This window comes from Oryza sativa, chromosome 3 (assembly GCF_034140825.1).
Source record: "Oryza sativa Japonica Group chromosome 3, ASM3414082v1".
Taxonomy (NCBI): domain Eukaryota; kingdom Viridiplantae; phylum Streptophyta; class Magnoliopsida; order Poales; family Poaceae; genus Oryza; species Oryza sativa.
Window position 1 is genome coordinate 34,101,236 of NC_089037.1, and position 14,511 is coordinate 34,115,746.

The following is a 14,511-nucleotide window of genomic DNA, read 5'->3' on the forward strand; positions in this document are numbered from 1 at the left end:
AGTAGGCTATAAGTCAGCTGTAAGCACATATAGATGAGAGAAGAGAAGAGAGAGAAGGAAAGCGGTTGTAGACGGCTGTAGCACGGACTCCGATGCGTTAGGTGTGTATAAGAGGTAGGACCATATATTAATGGTATAATATATGTTTACAGATAACTATTGTATGAATGAGCTATTAGATAGCTATAGATAAATTGGAGCTAGTACTTGGCTAAAAACTTGCTCTAACTAGGATTAGATTTTTTTTAAGACGGTGGGGTACGCTCCATTGATTGTGAGTAGAGATCGATTTTCAATTGGGTTAACCACCATGCGTCAGTGTCAAAGAAATGTGAAAAAAATTGCAGCAGAAAATCAGAAATACAGGCATCCAACCGTACTGTACGTACGAGAGCATGGTACGTACTCCCTCCGTCAAAAAACAAAACCTGATTCCGTATCCAACGTTTGACCCGTTCGTCTTATTTGAAAAAATTATGAAAAAAATTAAAAAGATAAGTCACGCATAAAATATTAATTATATTTTATCATCTAACAACAATGAAAATACGAATTATAAAAAAAATTTCATATAAGACAGATAGTCAAAGTTGAACACGGAAACTCAGAGTTTGATTTTTTTTAAGTACGGAGGGAGTACGGCTTAACCCGTCTTGCTGGATGCTCCTCTCAAATCAAAGTATCAATCCATCCATCACAACGAAGACGATGACGGACGCAATGGAGAGATGCAGATGCAGATGCAGCAGAGAGAGGGAAAATCTTTTTTTCCCGGTGCTCCTCTTTTTGCTGCCCCCTTCTGCAGCCCTGCATCTCCTGCCCTGACACCCTAGGCCTAAGCTAGGCTAGCTCCCTACCCCTAGGCCTCTATAGAACCCTAAGCCTAGCTATAGGCTATAGCTGCCCTACCCCCTACCCCTCCTTGCCACCTGCTTGGCCTCTATTGCCATGCCTCCCTCTCACACTTTACTCGCACTCAACCACTATTCTGAACTGCTGAGTTGCATAAGTTTAATTGCAACATTGTTGTTAGATCTCATCTCCCCCACCACCACCATCACAGTATCACACAGCTCAGGCCTCTCTATAAATCTTGCATCTTTGCCTTTTTCTCCCTTTTGTACTAGTAGTAGTAGTAGTAGCACTTGTGGTAGTAGTGGTTGTAGCATATTACTTGTGGTAGCTAGAAAGCTCTTCCACTCCCTTTCTCTTGCTCAAAGTTTCTTCTTCACTCTCCTCCTCCATTCTTGAGCTGCTTAGCTATCCAGTAGCTACGCCAATCCATGGTTGATTAGCTGATCTTGTTACAGATCAGACCAATTACTAGCTCATGGAAGATCTCACAAGATTGGAGCGTGTGTAGGATTTGTTTCTTGCTGTCCATCGATCGGTTTGCCTTTTGTTTGATTTGGCTCGGGACTTGCTGATTCGAATCATGGCCTCTTCCACCATTTTTCTCCTAGCTAGATTAGTCAGTCATAGGTAGTATTTTATGCAAGATTGGTTGGATGTCTGAACTGAACTGTCCAAGGGAACGAGTGAAGCTGCCAGCATGATCTAGCTCTGAATGATCAACAAGATGTGCTCCCACACTGCCTTCCTGTGGATCTTGAGCTGTTGCTAGTCTTGTGGTCATGCCTTGCTAGGTCATGCTGCGGCAGCCTCACTTCTTCCCATTGTTGGGCACAACAGCTATGGTGAATCACTGAATCTGCAGTTCGATCTCTGCACCATGCATGTATCCTGAGACATTTCAAAGCCAGGTAATACCAGTATCTTTTTACATGGATGATGCACTTCTTCTGGTTCTTCTAGGATTAATTACCCATTACTGTAGTAGTACAGTCCAATAACTACCGTCTCCTCTCTGGAGTGTCACTAATTGTTCTTCTTTGCATGTGGAATTGACTGGTGCTCCACATGATCTTCATTAACTGATGGTTCAATCTAGTGGTCAAAGATCTAGGTAGCTGTTTGGGCCTTCCAGGGCTTCATTTAATTAACTGTCTTTACAAAGAATTCAACTCACTTGCCAGCTGTTGCACTTTTTAGTTAGTAGTACCAGCAATATCCAAAGTTGGTGTATATGCTTGATTTGATTCTTTGATTACTTCCTTTTGTGTGTGGCTTTTATGTACTTTTGAATGCAAAATTCCAAGTTTGTGAATGGGAGGTTGGGATTGTGCCTTACTGTGTGTGCTGGCTTGCATATAGTACACATTGCCAGTCTGTCGTTGCATGGTAGTCGTTTGCTGCCTTCTGCTTAGTCATGTGTGTTCCTGATCTATAACCTGTACTACTACGTTACTGGTAGTTCATCGTTTGGCTTTCAGTAATTTCCTTGCCTTGTTTTTAGATCGTGTTCTTGGTTAATATCAGATCTGGTCTGATTAGTAGCTTTGGTAGTTTATGCTATACTTGTAAGAGATAACCCCATCAATCAAACATTTTTTTGTGGTCGATGGACTGAAGAGTTAGCTTGTTTTTTTGTGTTATCTGTATATTTTTAGATCGTTACCGCTACAATGTCTTGGCTAGAAGACTGCTGATTTTATAGCACCATTGGTGATTTACTTTGTTTGCAATCTGCTTCATCCTAACATTTATTTCCTGTCGTGATCACATGGTGCTATGTACCTTTACATGTGGCAATCTAGATCGATTCTATTTATGAAACCGGAGCTCTAATCAAACTGATTTTGTGAGTTCTCCTGAAGCAGCTTGCATTCGGTCCCTGACAAATGTGTGCAACCATTCTCTCAAACTTCAACCTGTTACATGTTAAATGGTGTTACAACCATTCTAAATGGTGATCTCTACCGCCTGATCTACCCCTTTTTGGACTTTGAAGTTCAAACAATTGAAGCTACTTATTATATATGCTGTTATCTTGTGAATGCAATCCTTTCATGTGCATTGAATAAGTTGAAGGCTGCTCCTCCTTGCTTTCTTCAATTTCATTTGAGGTGCCACACTACAAGGATATACTTGAAATAAAGCAGATATTACAAAATCATATAGTAGTAGTAATCAAATCTCCATCTGTATCTGATGTGTACTCTAGCTAATGCTGTGTTTAGATCCAAAGTTTGGATCCAAACTTCAGTCATTTTTTATCACATCAACCTCACCTGTGATGTACATACATTTTTTCAGTCACATCATCTCCAATTTCAACCAAAATCCAAACTTTGCGCTGAAGTAAACACAGCCTAAAGCTAGTATATATAATGCTCTCCTAAATTATATATTTATATTAACAAATTTAGTGTTTAAAATTTGTGCAGAATGTAGCAACGTTCTTAGCACTCTCGTGAACTAATCACAACAATCATTTATTAATTTCCCGGCCTCTAACTTTTTCATTTGAATAAAACAATCATGATCCAAACAAACTAAAACCATCATCTATTATTTAATTTCATCGGTAACCTGACGATTCGTGAGAGCGCATTCAATGACTCAATGATCAATCGAAATGTTCAGGATTCAGGCCATTCGATCGATTATTTTCTTCTTTTTTTTCTTAGGCATTCGATTCTTACATACTGCAACTGATACTGCGCGAGTAGTAATTTGCTCTGGAGCAAGACGACGCATTGATAGTATACTCATCTGATTTCGCATCGCATGCGAGGCTCAAAAGCTTGGGCTCGCAGCAGTGTCAGGTCAGTATTGTATGCTCCATGTACGATCGATCTCGAGCAAAGACAAGAATTGAAGGTAAACAGCTGTATGCTACGGGGACCTGTATGGCTGTTGTTGCATGCGCCTAAGCTCTTGTCAGTGATCCAGTTTGATCCTGGCCGGAGCTGCTTCGATCGTTTTCAAAATGCTTGTCAGTGATCCAGTTTGATCCCGGCCGGAGCTGCTCATTTGATTTGATTTCTGCTTTGATCATTTTCAAAATGTTTTGTTTACACCTGCCTGCATGATGATCAGAGAGAGTCAGGATGATCAGAGAGATTCAGAAGAGTGTAGCTGTTCCAGCGTGAACGATCGATCGAGATCGCATTCCTTCTTTTACACCACCGCTCTACTACTACTACGTGATGCAGGAGCCGTACTACTACATGGGTACCTGTTCGTTCGTTTGCAAGTTATCGCCTTTGTCCGTTTGTCGATTCGTGGGAAAATACTAGTGCAAACCAATGGAAACACTACCGTTAAATCGAAAAATGGATGTCTGAGATTCGTCTATGTCACCATGAGTTAAGATTTTAACTCCCAATAAAATTTTAACTCATGAGTGAATCCACGAGTTAAATTTTAACTTATGGTGACGTGGATGAATCTCGGACGTCCATTTCTCGATCCAACAGTAGTTTTCAATTTTCCACTACATATATGGTTTGCACTACATATTTTCCTTCGATTCGTTGCCTGCCTTCATTTGTTTATTTATTTCATCTCCGGAGAAAGCATTGCATGCATGATCAGATTCATGCCAGCAACCAATTCACCCAAACTCATACCGGACTGCTGCTAATTGTACTACTCCTTCCGTCTCAATATACTCAGGCCGAGTTTAGTTTTAAATTTTTTCTTCAAACTTTCAACTTTTCTATCACATCAAAACTTTCCTACACATACAAACTTTAAACTTTTCCGTCACATCGTTCTAATTTTAACCAAACTTTCAATTTTAGTGTGAACTGAATACACCCAATATAAATGTAATCTGGTATAGATGTGATATATCCTGTACTGTAAATTGAGGGGGGATGTACTAATTCAGTCTGATTTCATGTGAGCAGCCAATTTTCTGATATCCTAATTTGCTGCTAGTGTACTTCTTTTGTTTTATTCCATTAGTTTCAAATTAAGTATAGCAACTTCTAACGTCTAAAGTATCGCATAATAATAGTAACTTGTTCAACTACTTTCTTGTCTCCACTAATCTCACAATCACCCCTTATTTAATTTCTCCACATACTTTTTCATCTCAGCCAGTCAAAAACATACTCACATATATATTCAATTGTCTCTCCTTCTTAATTCCGAAATTGAAAGTTCGGTTGAAATTGGAACGATGTGACGGAAAAATGGGAAGTTTGTGTGTGTAGAAAAGTTTTTGATGTGATGAAAAAGTTGTAAGTTTGAAGAATTATTTTGGAACTAAACACGGCGTCCCTTAAAAACTCTAGAAGCAATAACATTTTTGACGAATGAAATAGTACCATTATTTAGATACAGTTGCTTTCTGTTATTGCCTTTTTAAGAGTATTTTAACTTCTGTGAAATATACTCCGTACTGTCCTACTATTATCCGAGGGAAACTTTGGTTGTCCCTGCATCGATCGATCGATCGATACGCGCGCCATGCGTGCATGCGTACGCCAAAAAGAAAGAAAGCTGACTCGCCGCGCACGCGCACGAGCACGAGCACGCACAAACGACGCTCCAATTATATGCGTCCCAATGAACAGTTCTCTATTTATTTATTTTTTACGAATTGGTATTGTCAAATTTTACTAATTTTTTTTTAAAAAAAAACTGTACCAGCATGAACTTAATTATACAGGGTAAAGCGTACAGTAGTGAACAGTACAAGGTGTGAGGAGGCATTCAGAAAATGTGCAGAGACATGGGGGCTAGTTTCATTCAGTTCAGTTCAGCAAATAGTTTGCTTTCCGATCGCAACAGCGACAATATGTGCATTTGCAAATTATTGCTGGTTGACAATCGAGAGGAATGTGTCATGTGTGTGTGTGTGTGTGGGGTAGCAGCATCGATCTACAGCGAGCGAACTTCAACCAGCATCAAATGCCTGCCTGACAATTAGTTACATCTAACACAGTAACACTGTTTCAGCACAGTTATGCCCTTGTCTGCTTGTTTGTTTCTTGCAAGTTGCAAATTCCTACCATGGCATGCTGCTTTCTTTTCTTGATCCACAGGGAGGGCTAGCAAGCCAAAATGCCAAATATACAACCAAGGTAGGGGTGTGTTCTTAATTTCATGAGTGAAACCATTCTATTCAGCATACAGAATGATTTATCGTAAACTTTTTAAAAAAAATTATAAGAAAACTGTTTTAGATTTATTTTGAACTTCCTAATAGTTAATTCATTCGTTTATACACTAGAATAGTTATAACAAAATCATTTAGCTATTTAGTCATTCGACTATTCAGAATAAGAAAAACATGCTCTTGAATAAAAACATGGGTTACGTTTGCAGACCCTATTTAAAAGTCTAATTACTGATTTGATCATACTTTTTTCAGTTTACTTATGTGGCCTCCCTTTTCAAAAACGAAAGCTAGGTTTGACTCTATTCCGTAAACATAACATAACAGTATTAACTCAAGGAAAAAAATATCATTTATGCCCTTGCTCATTTGATCATACTTCTCAATGGTTTTTGTTTCATTATAATCAATATTGATAAGTGTTTGACAACTATAATCCCATACTCTCACCGTCCTATTTTAAGCATCGTTGTGGGTTTCCGTGTCCATTGTTTGACTATTCGTCTTATTTGAATTTTGCTGTGATCAGTATTTTTATTGTTATTAGATGATAAAACATGAATACTATTTTATATGTGACTTTTTTTATTTTTTTCATAAATTTTTCAAATGAGACGGACGATCAAAGTTAACAAGAAAACCAACAACTGCACTTAAAATGAGACGGGGAGTACTAAAGTGTTTGGCAGAAGTAAAAAGTTGTCATTCCAAAAGAACCGCTTATCTATGGATCCCGCTACCTTCAACCGCACCACCGCTTGTTGACTTGTCGTACGTTGTCCTCGGTTGGATCAAAGAGGAGAAGCACCACCATCCTGCAGCCTACAACCGTGCTACCGTCCTCCCCGTTCGGATTGAGAAGGAGGAGTAGTGCCGCCACCCGTCGTCCTCCCCGTTCAGATCGAAGAGGAGCGTCTGTGGCCGCTAAGGTCTACCACTACCAGGCTACCTTCCCTGACTCGTCACTCACTGCCACATACGTCGACCCATCGCTTCCAGATCCACTGCCTGTGTGCCTCCATGCCCCCAGATGCATCGTTGAGCCTCCGCCACATCCACTTTGTCGCTCCTCATCGCCAGCCACCGCCACCGCTGCTCCTCCTCGTCATCGAGCCGCTGTCGCTCCTCCCCTGCGACCTCTGCACGACTGCTTCTATATGAGGAGGGCGACAGGAGGAAGCTCTCCTTCAGGCTCCGATTGGAGTGAAAGGAGGAGAGGATAAAGATGGAATAGTGAGAATTTTGGAAACAGTGTTTATGTGTATCCAAGGGCATTTTGGTCAATTGTGGCACATAAAATTTTTTCTTCTAAGGGCAAGTACTATGAGCATCTATATGTTGTCCCTAAATTTATCATATAGGATTAGATGATGAGGTGGATAAGAGAAATTAGGAGAGAGAGAATGAGCCACCCCTCATGGAAGGAGCAACCTCAGACAATCTCTAAAAAAATTACAAGATGATGTGAGAGTGAACTAATATTAGGATTTGTGTATTAGATGTGATATGTTGTATTTGTCACATCTTAATCAGTGAGAAGATGACATGGTTTAAATTAGATGTGGTATTCACCTCCACTATAAACCTTGCCCTAAATGAATTAGCTTGTGCATATAGAGGTCCGCCAATTAAATTTGCTTGTTGATCGGCCTCTTCGTCCGGTCGATGAAACATCGCATCGGGGATTTGCCTCTCTGGGCCCCAAATCCGCCACGCGGGTGGAAGCCCACAAACGAAAACTCGTGTGGATCTTAGCCCACCACGGTCGTCGACCTCGTGGTGTGAAGGAGAAATTTTGTAATTTAAGTAACACTTTATTCGTGACCAATTTACTTAAATTGATACTCCGTACTTGTCAAGAAGTCGAAGTTAATTTCCAAAGTGTTAAATTAGGATGGCAGAGGGTGTGGTTAGTTCCTAAAAAAAGTTAGAAGTTTGAAGAAAATTGAGAGTTTAGAAAAAAAAAGTAGAAGTTTATGTGTGTAGGAAAGTTTTTGATGTGATATGATGCGATAGAAAGTCGGGAATAGGGAGAAAACTAAACACGGCCTTACTTGCACGGGAAAAATGCTAGTGGTCCCAAGTAAATTGCAGCATAATTTGCATTCAGTCACGACCACACGATTCGCAAGATTCAGAGAAGGAAATTCTTGTAGGTATACACCCGTATCGTATAGTCAGCCACATTTCTCCCTACTTTTACTTTTGAATTTGATTTCTCTCCAGTTTTACTTGTGAGAAAGATATGGTTTTATATTACTAGCTCGTAGTTAAAAGTTTGAGAAGTGAACAACAAGCTCACACGCTGCTTTGTTCCATACTACAGTGAAAATAAAAAGTACAGAGAGGAAAGCAAAAATAGTTGTCTCTTTTCTGCAAACTACAAGACGAGACGAACAGCGGACACGTCACTGTTCTCTCGGGGAGTCCCGAACGCTGCCACGTCATCGACAATCTCTCAGCCCGCCACGTGGCACGCGCGTGTCACCTCGCCGTCGTTGTTTTTTTACACTATAAAGGTCGGCGGCTCGACGTCCGGCGGCGTCGGCTCCGGCACGACCTCGGGTGGCGGCCTCGGCGGGTCCAACTCCGGCGGCTTCGGCGGCGGGACGTCGGGGTTGCGCGGCACGTCGGGGACCTCTGGCATCGGCGGCGAAGGGATGGACGGGCCCGGCTGCTCCGGCCCGGGCGTCGGCGCGCCCGGCGGCGGCATCGGCACGTCCAGCCCCGGCGGCGCCTCGAACTCCGGCGGCGTGTCGATGCTCGGGAGCTCCTCCAGCGACCGGTCCGTTCCCGGCACCTCGGCCGGCGGCGTCCCGCCGCACCGGACGCCGACGGCGGCGCGCCGCGCGGCGGCAGCGCCCACCTGCGGCCGGTGCAGGCAAGAGCGCGCCGCCGCCGCCGCCGCCGCGCCACGCAGCAGAGGCAACGGCGTCGTCCTCGCCGCCATTGCCGCCAAGATCGGGAGGCTAGATGCAGCAGCCATGCCAATCGCCAAGAACCATTGGAAGGTTGGAGCAGCCTGATTGACCTCGCCGGCGTCGCCGCCTTATACCGGCTTCTCCGAGCCGACACGTGCGGTCACGTGGCACGCTCGCCATGACGCGGCGCCTCGCTGACGCGACACGTATCCGGCGTGCCAAAACGTGCTCGAATCAAATCGCGACACACACGGACAGTGTCACGATTCTACTCGAAACACGAAATCCACATGAATTTTACTGAAATTTTTTACATCAACTCTCCAAGCATCTCATGTTAGGTTCTTGGGTGAGGATTGAATGAATGATAAGAACCCTACCTTCGACACTTAAAACAGAGTAATAAATTAGGGTGTGATTAATTAATTATTAGCTTAGAAAATTTTAAAAATAGATTAATATGATTTTTAAAGTAGTTTTTCTATTTTTTTAAAATACGTATTTAAGTAGTTTAGGAAACGTGTTTGCGGTAAACGATATAGTGAGGTTAGGAACTTAAGAACATAGCCTGAATGAGCCAAAATGGAACACTAGAAATGAAAAGTCAGTACAAATCCAGTGAGCCAAGGACAAAGAACGCAATGTTCTTCTATGTGTATATATCTCTCACTCTCTCCACAGTGACACAGTTCTACACGAACTACATGAGATGGGAGAAGATTACAAGTTTGTAAAAATTTTTCAAAGAGCATCAGCAACATTGCCGTTGCGAACAAAGAGGTTTTTGATTAATCTCTCGAGTAAATTAACCTGAAGCTGGAGAAGGCCTGATCAGTAGTAGAAAACGAAACGAAACGAAAGTAATCATCGCGAGGACAGGAGACGCCTGAGCTGCAGCAAGTGTTCCTCGTTGGAGATGTTCAGAGACAGTCGAAGATTCGTCAGCAGCGACTCCTGCTCCCACGTCAGTGGCCCCGACGCGTACAGCGCTCGCATCGTCGACTGGTACGCCTCCAGCTCCAGCTCGTGGACGGCAATGGCCGCCGGCTCGTCGTCATCGTCTTCGTCGGCGGCGGCGGCGGCGGCATCGTCATCCTCCATGCCGGAGGTGCATGGGCACGCGGACATGGCGTCGTCAGGGAAGCCGAGAGATTGGAGCTTCTTGGCGTTGGTGAAGGTGGTGTCCGGGTCGTTGATGCTGCAGCTGGCCACTGAACATTCGGCCTCTTCTCTGATGAACTGGAAGCGATTTTGAGTCGTTGAGCCATCGAGCACACAGGCCCTGGATGCATTTTCAGGCCGTGATGTTCTCCTTCTTGGATTGAAGGATGTGTCTGCAGTTGATTTTCTCTTCTTGTTTGTTCTTCCAGGCAGAGCATCAGATGGAATCTGGCCTCTCTGCGCAAGCTTAGCTTCAGATTTCTGTAGTTCAGAGCAAAAAAGAAGATGACTGTCAGTGCATTTCCAGTAAAATGTGGTGCTAATTATCATCGTTCTGTTCATTTGGCTCCAAGAACTAATACAAGCTCAACAATGCAGCAATTTGTGTGAGGCTGTGTGATGAAATTGATTCATTTCATTATGTAGTTGGATGTGCATAACTGGTAGCTAATGGCTACCAAAATCATGAAAGTCTGATAAACAATGCCTGAAACTGTAATTTCACCACAACATAAACTAGCATTCATGAAAGAGATATGAACATATAAATACTAAGAAAAGCAATTGTGCAATGATTGGTTTGAAAAAATCACAATGTAAAGCACCTACACATGCCTGAGGAACTGATGTTACCTTATCTGCCACAGAATACTGGTTGTTGCTATGAGGTGATGCAGGAACCCTCAAGCTAGAAATGTGAAACTCCTTCAGTTGAATGCAGTCAGCAAGCCTGATGACGAAGTAGTTGTTCTTCAGCATCTTTGCGATTTTGCCGAGCTTCCATGTGTTGCGATCCAGCACCTCAGTTACATCTCCAATGATCCATCTGCATCTTGTCTGAACAACAGCTGGCTGATTTGCTCTAACAATATCATAATCCATTTGCACGTTTCTTGCCCCAAGATTTCTTTCGGATGTGAATATCAGGTCGCCGTCCCTAAAGATTTCTTCAGCTCTATTTTTCAGCTTCATGATTCTACTCCTGAGTCCTGACTGAACCACGAGGAAAAATTTCAAAATGTTCATTAGCATCAGCATGAACAGAGAGTTAATAACAAAAGAAAAGCAAATCATGATTGAGTCAAAAGATCTATTCACATTCATTTATCATTGCTAGCCAACACCCATTAGGAAAGATCACCCAAGATGCACAACAGAAATGTAGAACAGAAAGTATATGCAGTATGGAGAATTTTAAAGACAGAAAGTCAACACCAATTCAAAAGGAAATCCATCTCCAATTTCAAGCACAGAACAAAAGACAACTGCTCAAATTCAGAAGCTGGACATTCTTAACACAAAGTCAATACCATGTCACGCAGGGTACTGAGGATAGATCAATCCCCTAATCCGGATCCAATCGAATTTCATTATATCATCTCATAATCAACAAATACGAATCAGAAATGTAGGAATAACGCACAGATCCAACTTGGACCATACTATTGAAAAGAACAAAGGAATTTGAAAGCAAGACACCCGATTGACTAAGTCTAGAAAAGGGGATTAGTTTTCATGAATAAAACAACATTTAACAGTAACATACTAGACTTGGTTCCAGTCCTGATTATCAAAATACTCGATTCAAATTTCCAGCAAAAAAAAAAAACCACAACGAGAAAAAGAAGAGGAATCCACGGAACTACGAAAACTTCCAACCTGTACCAACTAACATTGGGCATTAACGATCCAGATAATCTGAAAGAACTCCCAACGAAGACGAACACTTTGGAGAAACCAAGAACGAGATTCCGAACTGGGAACTGGGAAGCGTCAGCTCAGATTGGAATCAGGAACGCAAAGGAAGAACTCCGAAAGATCCAATCTTTGCCACACAATCTACAACAAGACGAGAAATTTAGCGTGAAAGGAATCCAATACCAACAGCTCTGAATACTTCTCACCTGCAACCGAGGCAGTCAAATTCGCCCTTCCCAATCGACGAACACGAACGAAGCAGGCAACCTCTGAGTATTGTGGATTCCGATTTTGTTCTCCCAATTGGGTTGCTCGAACCCAATTGGGATTCACCGAAGAGGTGAAGGCCAGGGACAGCAGTTCTGGTAAAAGAAAAAGGAAATAAACAAGCTGAAAAAAATTACCACCACCGAACTCCAAAAATAGGCCCAAAAAACAGGAAATTTGATGTGGAAAATAATGGAGAGAAATTTGGAGACTAATCGGAGACCAACCTTGCAGGAGCGGAGGATTAATCAGGCGGTTACGAGGCGATCTGGAAGCCTGAGTTTGAGGGCCAGGACCTTGGAAACGGCGTGCTCGTTGGCTGCGTACATGGGCTTGGCTGTTCTTTGGCTCAGTTCTTGGCTATTGCTTTCTTTCTTTTTCTTTTTCTTTTCCCATTTATTTTTGTTTTTATTTTGGCGATTTGATACCTTAAAATCTGTGTATTTTAAGACCCAATGACAATGGTTAATCCTACATATAGTTTTCAGATAGCTGGGACAAATCCAGAAATTCCAAATGCCTAAATGACTTGTACTACTATTCAGGGCCCATCATGTTCCAACCTCCAAAAGGATCAGCTGCTTATTACTCACGAAATGAACATTTTTCTTTTTGTTAGGTTAATTGAACAAGTATCCAGTGGCAGTATGTCGCGATTCTACCGTTCCATGATTTGCCGTAATTTGGTAGTAAAATATACATCATTTGCTACCGTTCAACATTGGATCTCTCAAATCAATTGTTACCCATCAAGTTTAGGAAATTTGTTGAGAGTTCAAACCCCTTTTTTTTAAAAAAGAAATAGTTAAGTATTGCATCCGGTTTGTTTCTTCTGTAAAAAAAAAAAAGAGACGGCAAGAACAAAGGATGTCACTGTAAGGGAAGATTCTTTTTTAATGGCAAAAATATACGGTTGCCTTTCTCATATGCTTATGCAGATTTTGTACATCACGCTCGTCAAATTTGTTGTTCCTGTTTAATTTAGAGGACAACGAGGGAATCTGAGTTGCTTTGCTTGACAGTCATACAAACCCAATATTTTTCGTTTAGGTGAGCTGGCCTAAACTATTCCATTATTATAGTTTTGTACCGTTTATATCCAACGTTTGATCGTTCGTTTTATTTGAAAATTTTTATAATTAATATTTTGTTGTTAGTAGATAATAAAACATAAATAATATTTTTATGTGCGACTATTTTTAAAAAAAATTATAAAATTTTTAAATAAGATGAATGGTCAAATGTTAGACAACACTTAGGTATGAAGATAGATACAGAGTAGTACTGGTAGTAGTTATTTTTCTTAAAAAAAATATTAGTGCTAGCTTTTTTTTCACAGAGATGAAACAGCAGCAAGGGTGTGAGTATATCATCATCACGAATCTCAGATAGGTTACTAACTCCGTCCCAAAATATAGTAATTTTTAGCTATGGATCTAGATACGCAGGTGTCCAGATTCATAGTTAAAAATGCTTACATTTTAGACGGAGGTAATAGTTGACAAGCTTCTTTACGCCTTGAGTCTTGACAAGATGGAACCTACTGTTCACCAAGATAGATATGTTCAATGGACTGAACACTTTTTTGTCATTTCCATCTCTACACAAAAGGTGGGTGGCCAGCTTGGGTACTTACTGTTGAATCGTCAGCTGCAAGATAAGTTTCACGTTGATAAATGGTCATTATCGAATTGGGTTAAATTTTAGCCAATTAGGAGTATTCAACAAGGCCTCTTTTGGGAGTCAAAGAGTATTTTTTTGGAAAATAAACTAATTCATGCTAAATTCTTATAAAATTCTTGCGTTTCAGAGGATATCTAAATTGAACTAACTAAAATTATTCAATGTAATCAAAGTGGGTCTCACGAATCACGATAAATTCAACCGTAGAGTTTCAACTTTCAAGTGCTGTGAAACAGGGAGTAATGTGCGTGCAGACATCAGGAATGTATAAAAGCACACCTTTCTCGCAGAAAGAATATACCAAAAAGAAGGGTAACAAGGCATCGGAAAAAGGCTACTAAGCAAATGGTTCGGATAGAAAAGGACTCAACACAGACCTTCAGAATAATCTTAAATGATTAATAGACACGAAAATAGTAGAAATATAACAAACATGTAAAGCGCATTGAAGATATCTAGAACTTGGAATAAACATTTAAAAACAATCGCTTGAAGTTGTAGATGAATCAATCAATTTCAGCTGCAATAATAATACAATACATCAGGTTCCTAAGAACAACTGTCCTAATGACTCGAAAATGAGTGAACTATTCATGCAAGATCAAAACAAGCTTATCCTACCTACCTGATGGTCTTCAATGTAGCAGCAGATCGAACATTTCTAAACACTAAGACATGGTGGAACAATAGCAGAAATGTTTGTTGAGAAGAACACCGTACTAAAACAAAGATTAATTCGGCAACAAAAAAACCCAAACAGCGCCTAACAAACTAGAAGCAACAATTGATAACACAAGGGAACCAAAA

At 41.2% G+C, this 14,511-nt stretch overlaps 2 protein-coding genes across 4 annotated transcripts; both read right to left on the minus strand.

The window, feature by feature from the left end:
* Positions 1–8,260: 8,260 nt before the first annotated feature.
* On the minus strand, positions 8,261–8,998 carry LOC107275715 (pistil-specific extensin-like protein). The gene has a single exon (XM_015774174.3). The coding sequence runs from the start codon at positions 8,958–8,960 to the stop codon at positions 8,481–8,483; it is 480 nt and encodes a 159-aa protein (XP_015629660.2). The 5' UTR covers positions 8,961–8,998; the 3' UTR covers positions 8,261–8,480.
* Positions 8,999–9,468: 470 nt separating this feature from the next.
* Positions 9,469–12,338, minus strand: LOC4334421 (uncharacterized). 3 transcript variants are annotated; one of them, XM_066309075.1, is made up of 4 exons: positions 12,249–12,338; positions 11,961–12,116; positions 10,690–11,045; positions 9,469–10,317 (listed from the first exon to the last, which is right to left on the minus strand). In XM_066309075.1, exons 3-4 carry the CDS (start codon positions 11,026–11,028, stop codon positions 9,760–9,762), a joined length of 897 nt encoding a protein of 298 aa, XP_066165172.1. In that variant the 5' UTR covers positions 11,029–11,045; positions 11,961–12,116; positions 12,249–12,338; the 3' UTR covers positions 9,469–9,759. The 3 variants fall into 3 exon arrangements, with proteins under 3 accessions (XP_066165172.1, XP_015628993.1, XP_015628992.1); XM_015773507.3 differs by having other exon boundaries at positions 10,690–11,049; XM_015773506.3 differs by lacking the exon at positions 12,249–12,338 and adding an exon at positions 11,716–11,895 and having other exon boundaries at positions 10,690–11,049; positions 11,961–12,110.
* Between the last annotated feature and the right edge of the window lie 2,173 nt (positions 12,339–14,511).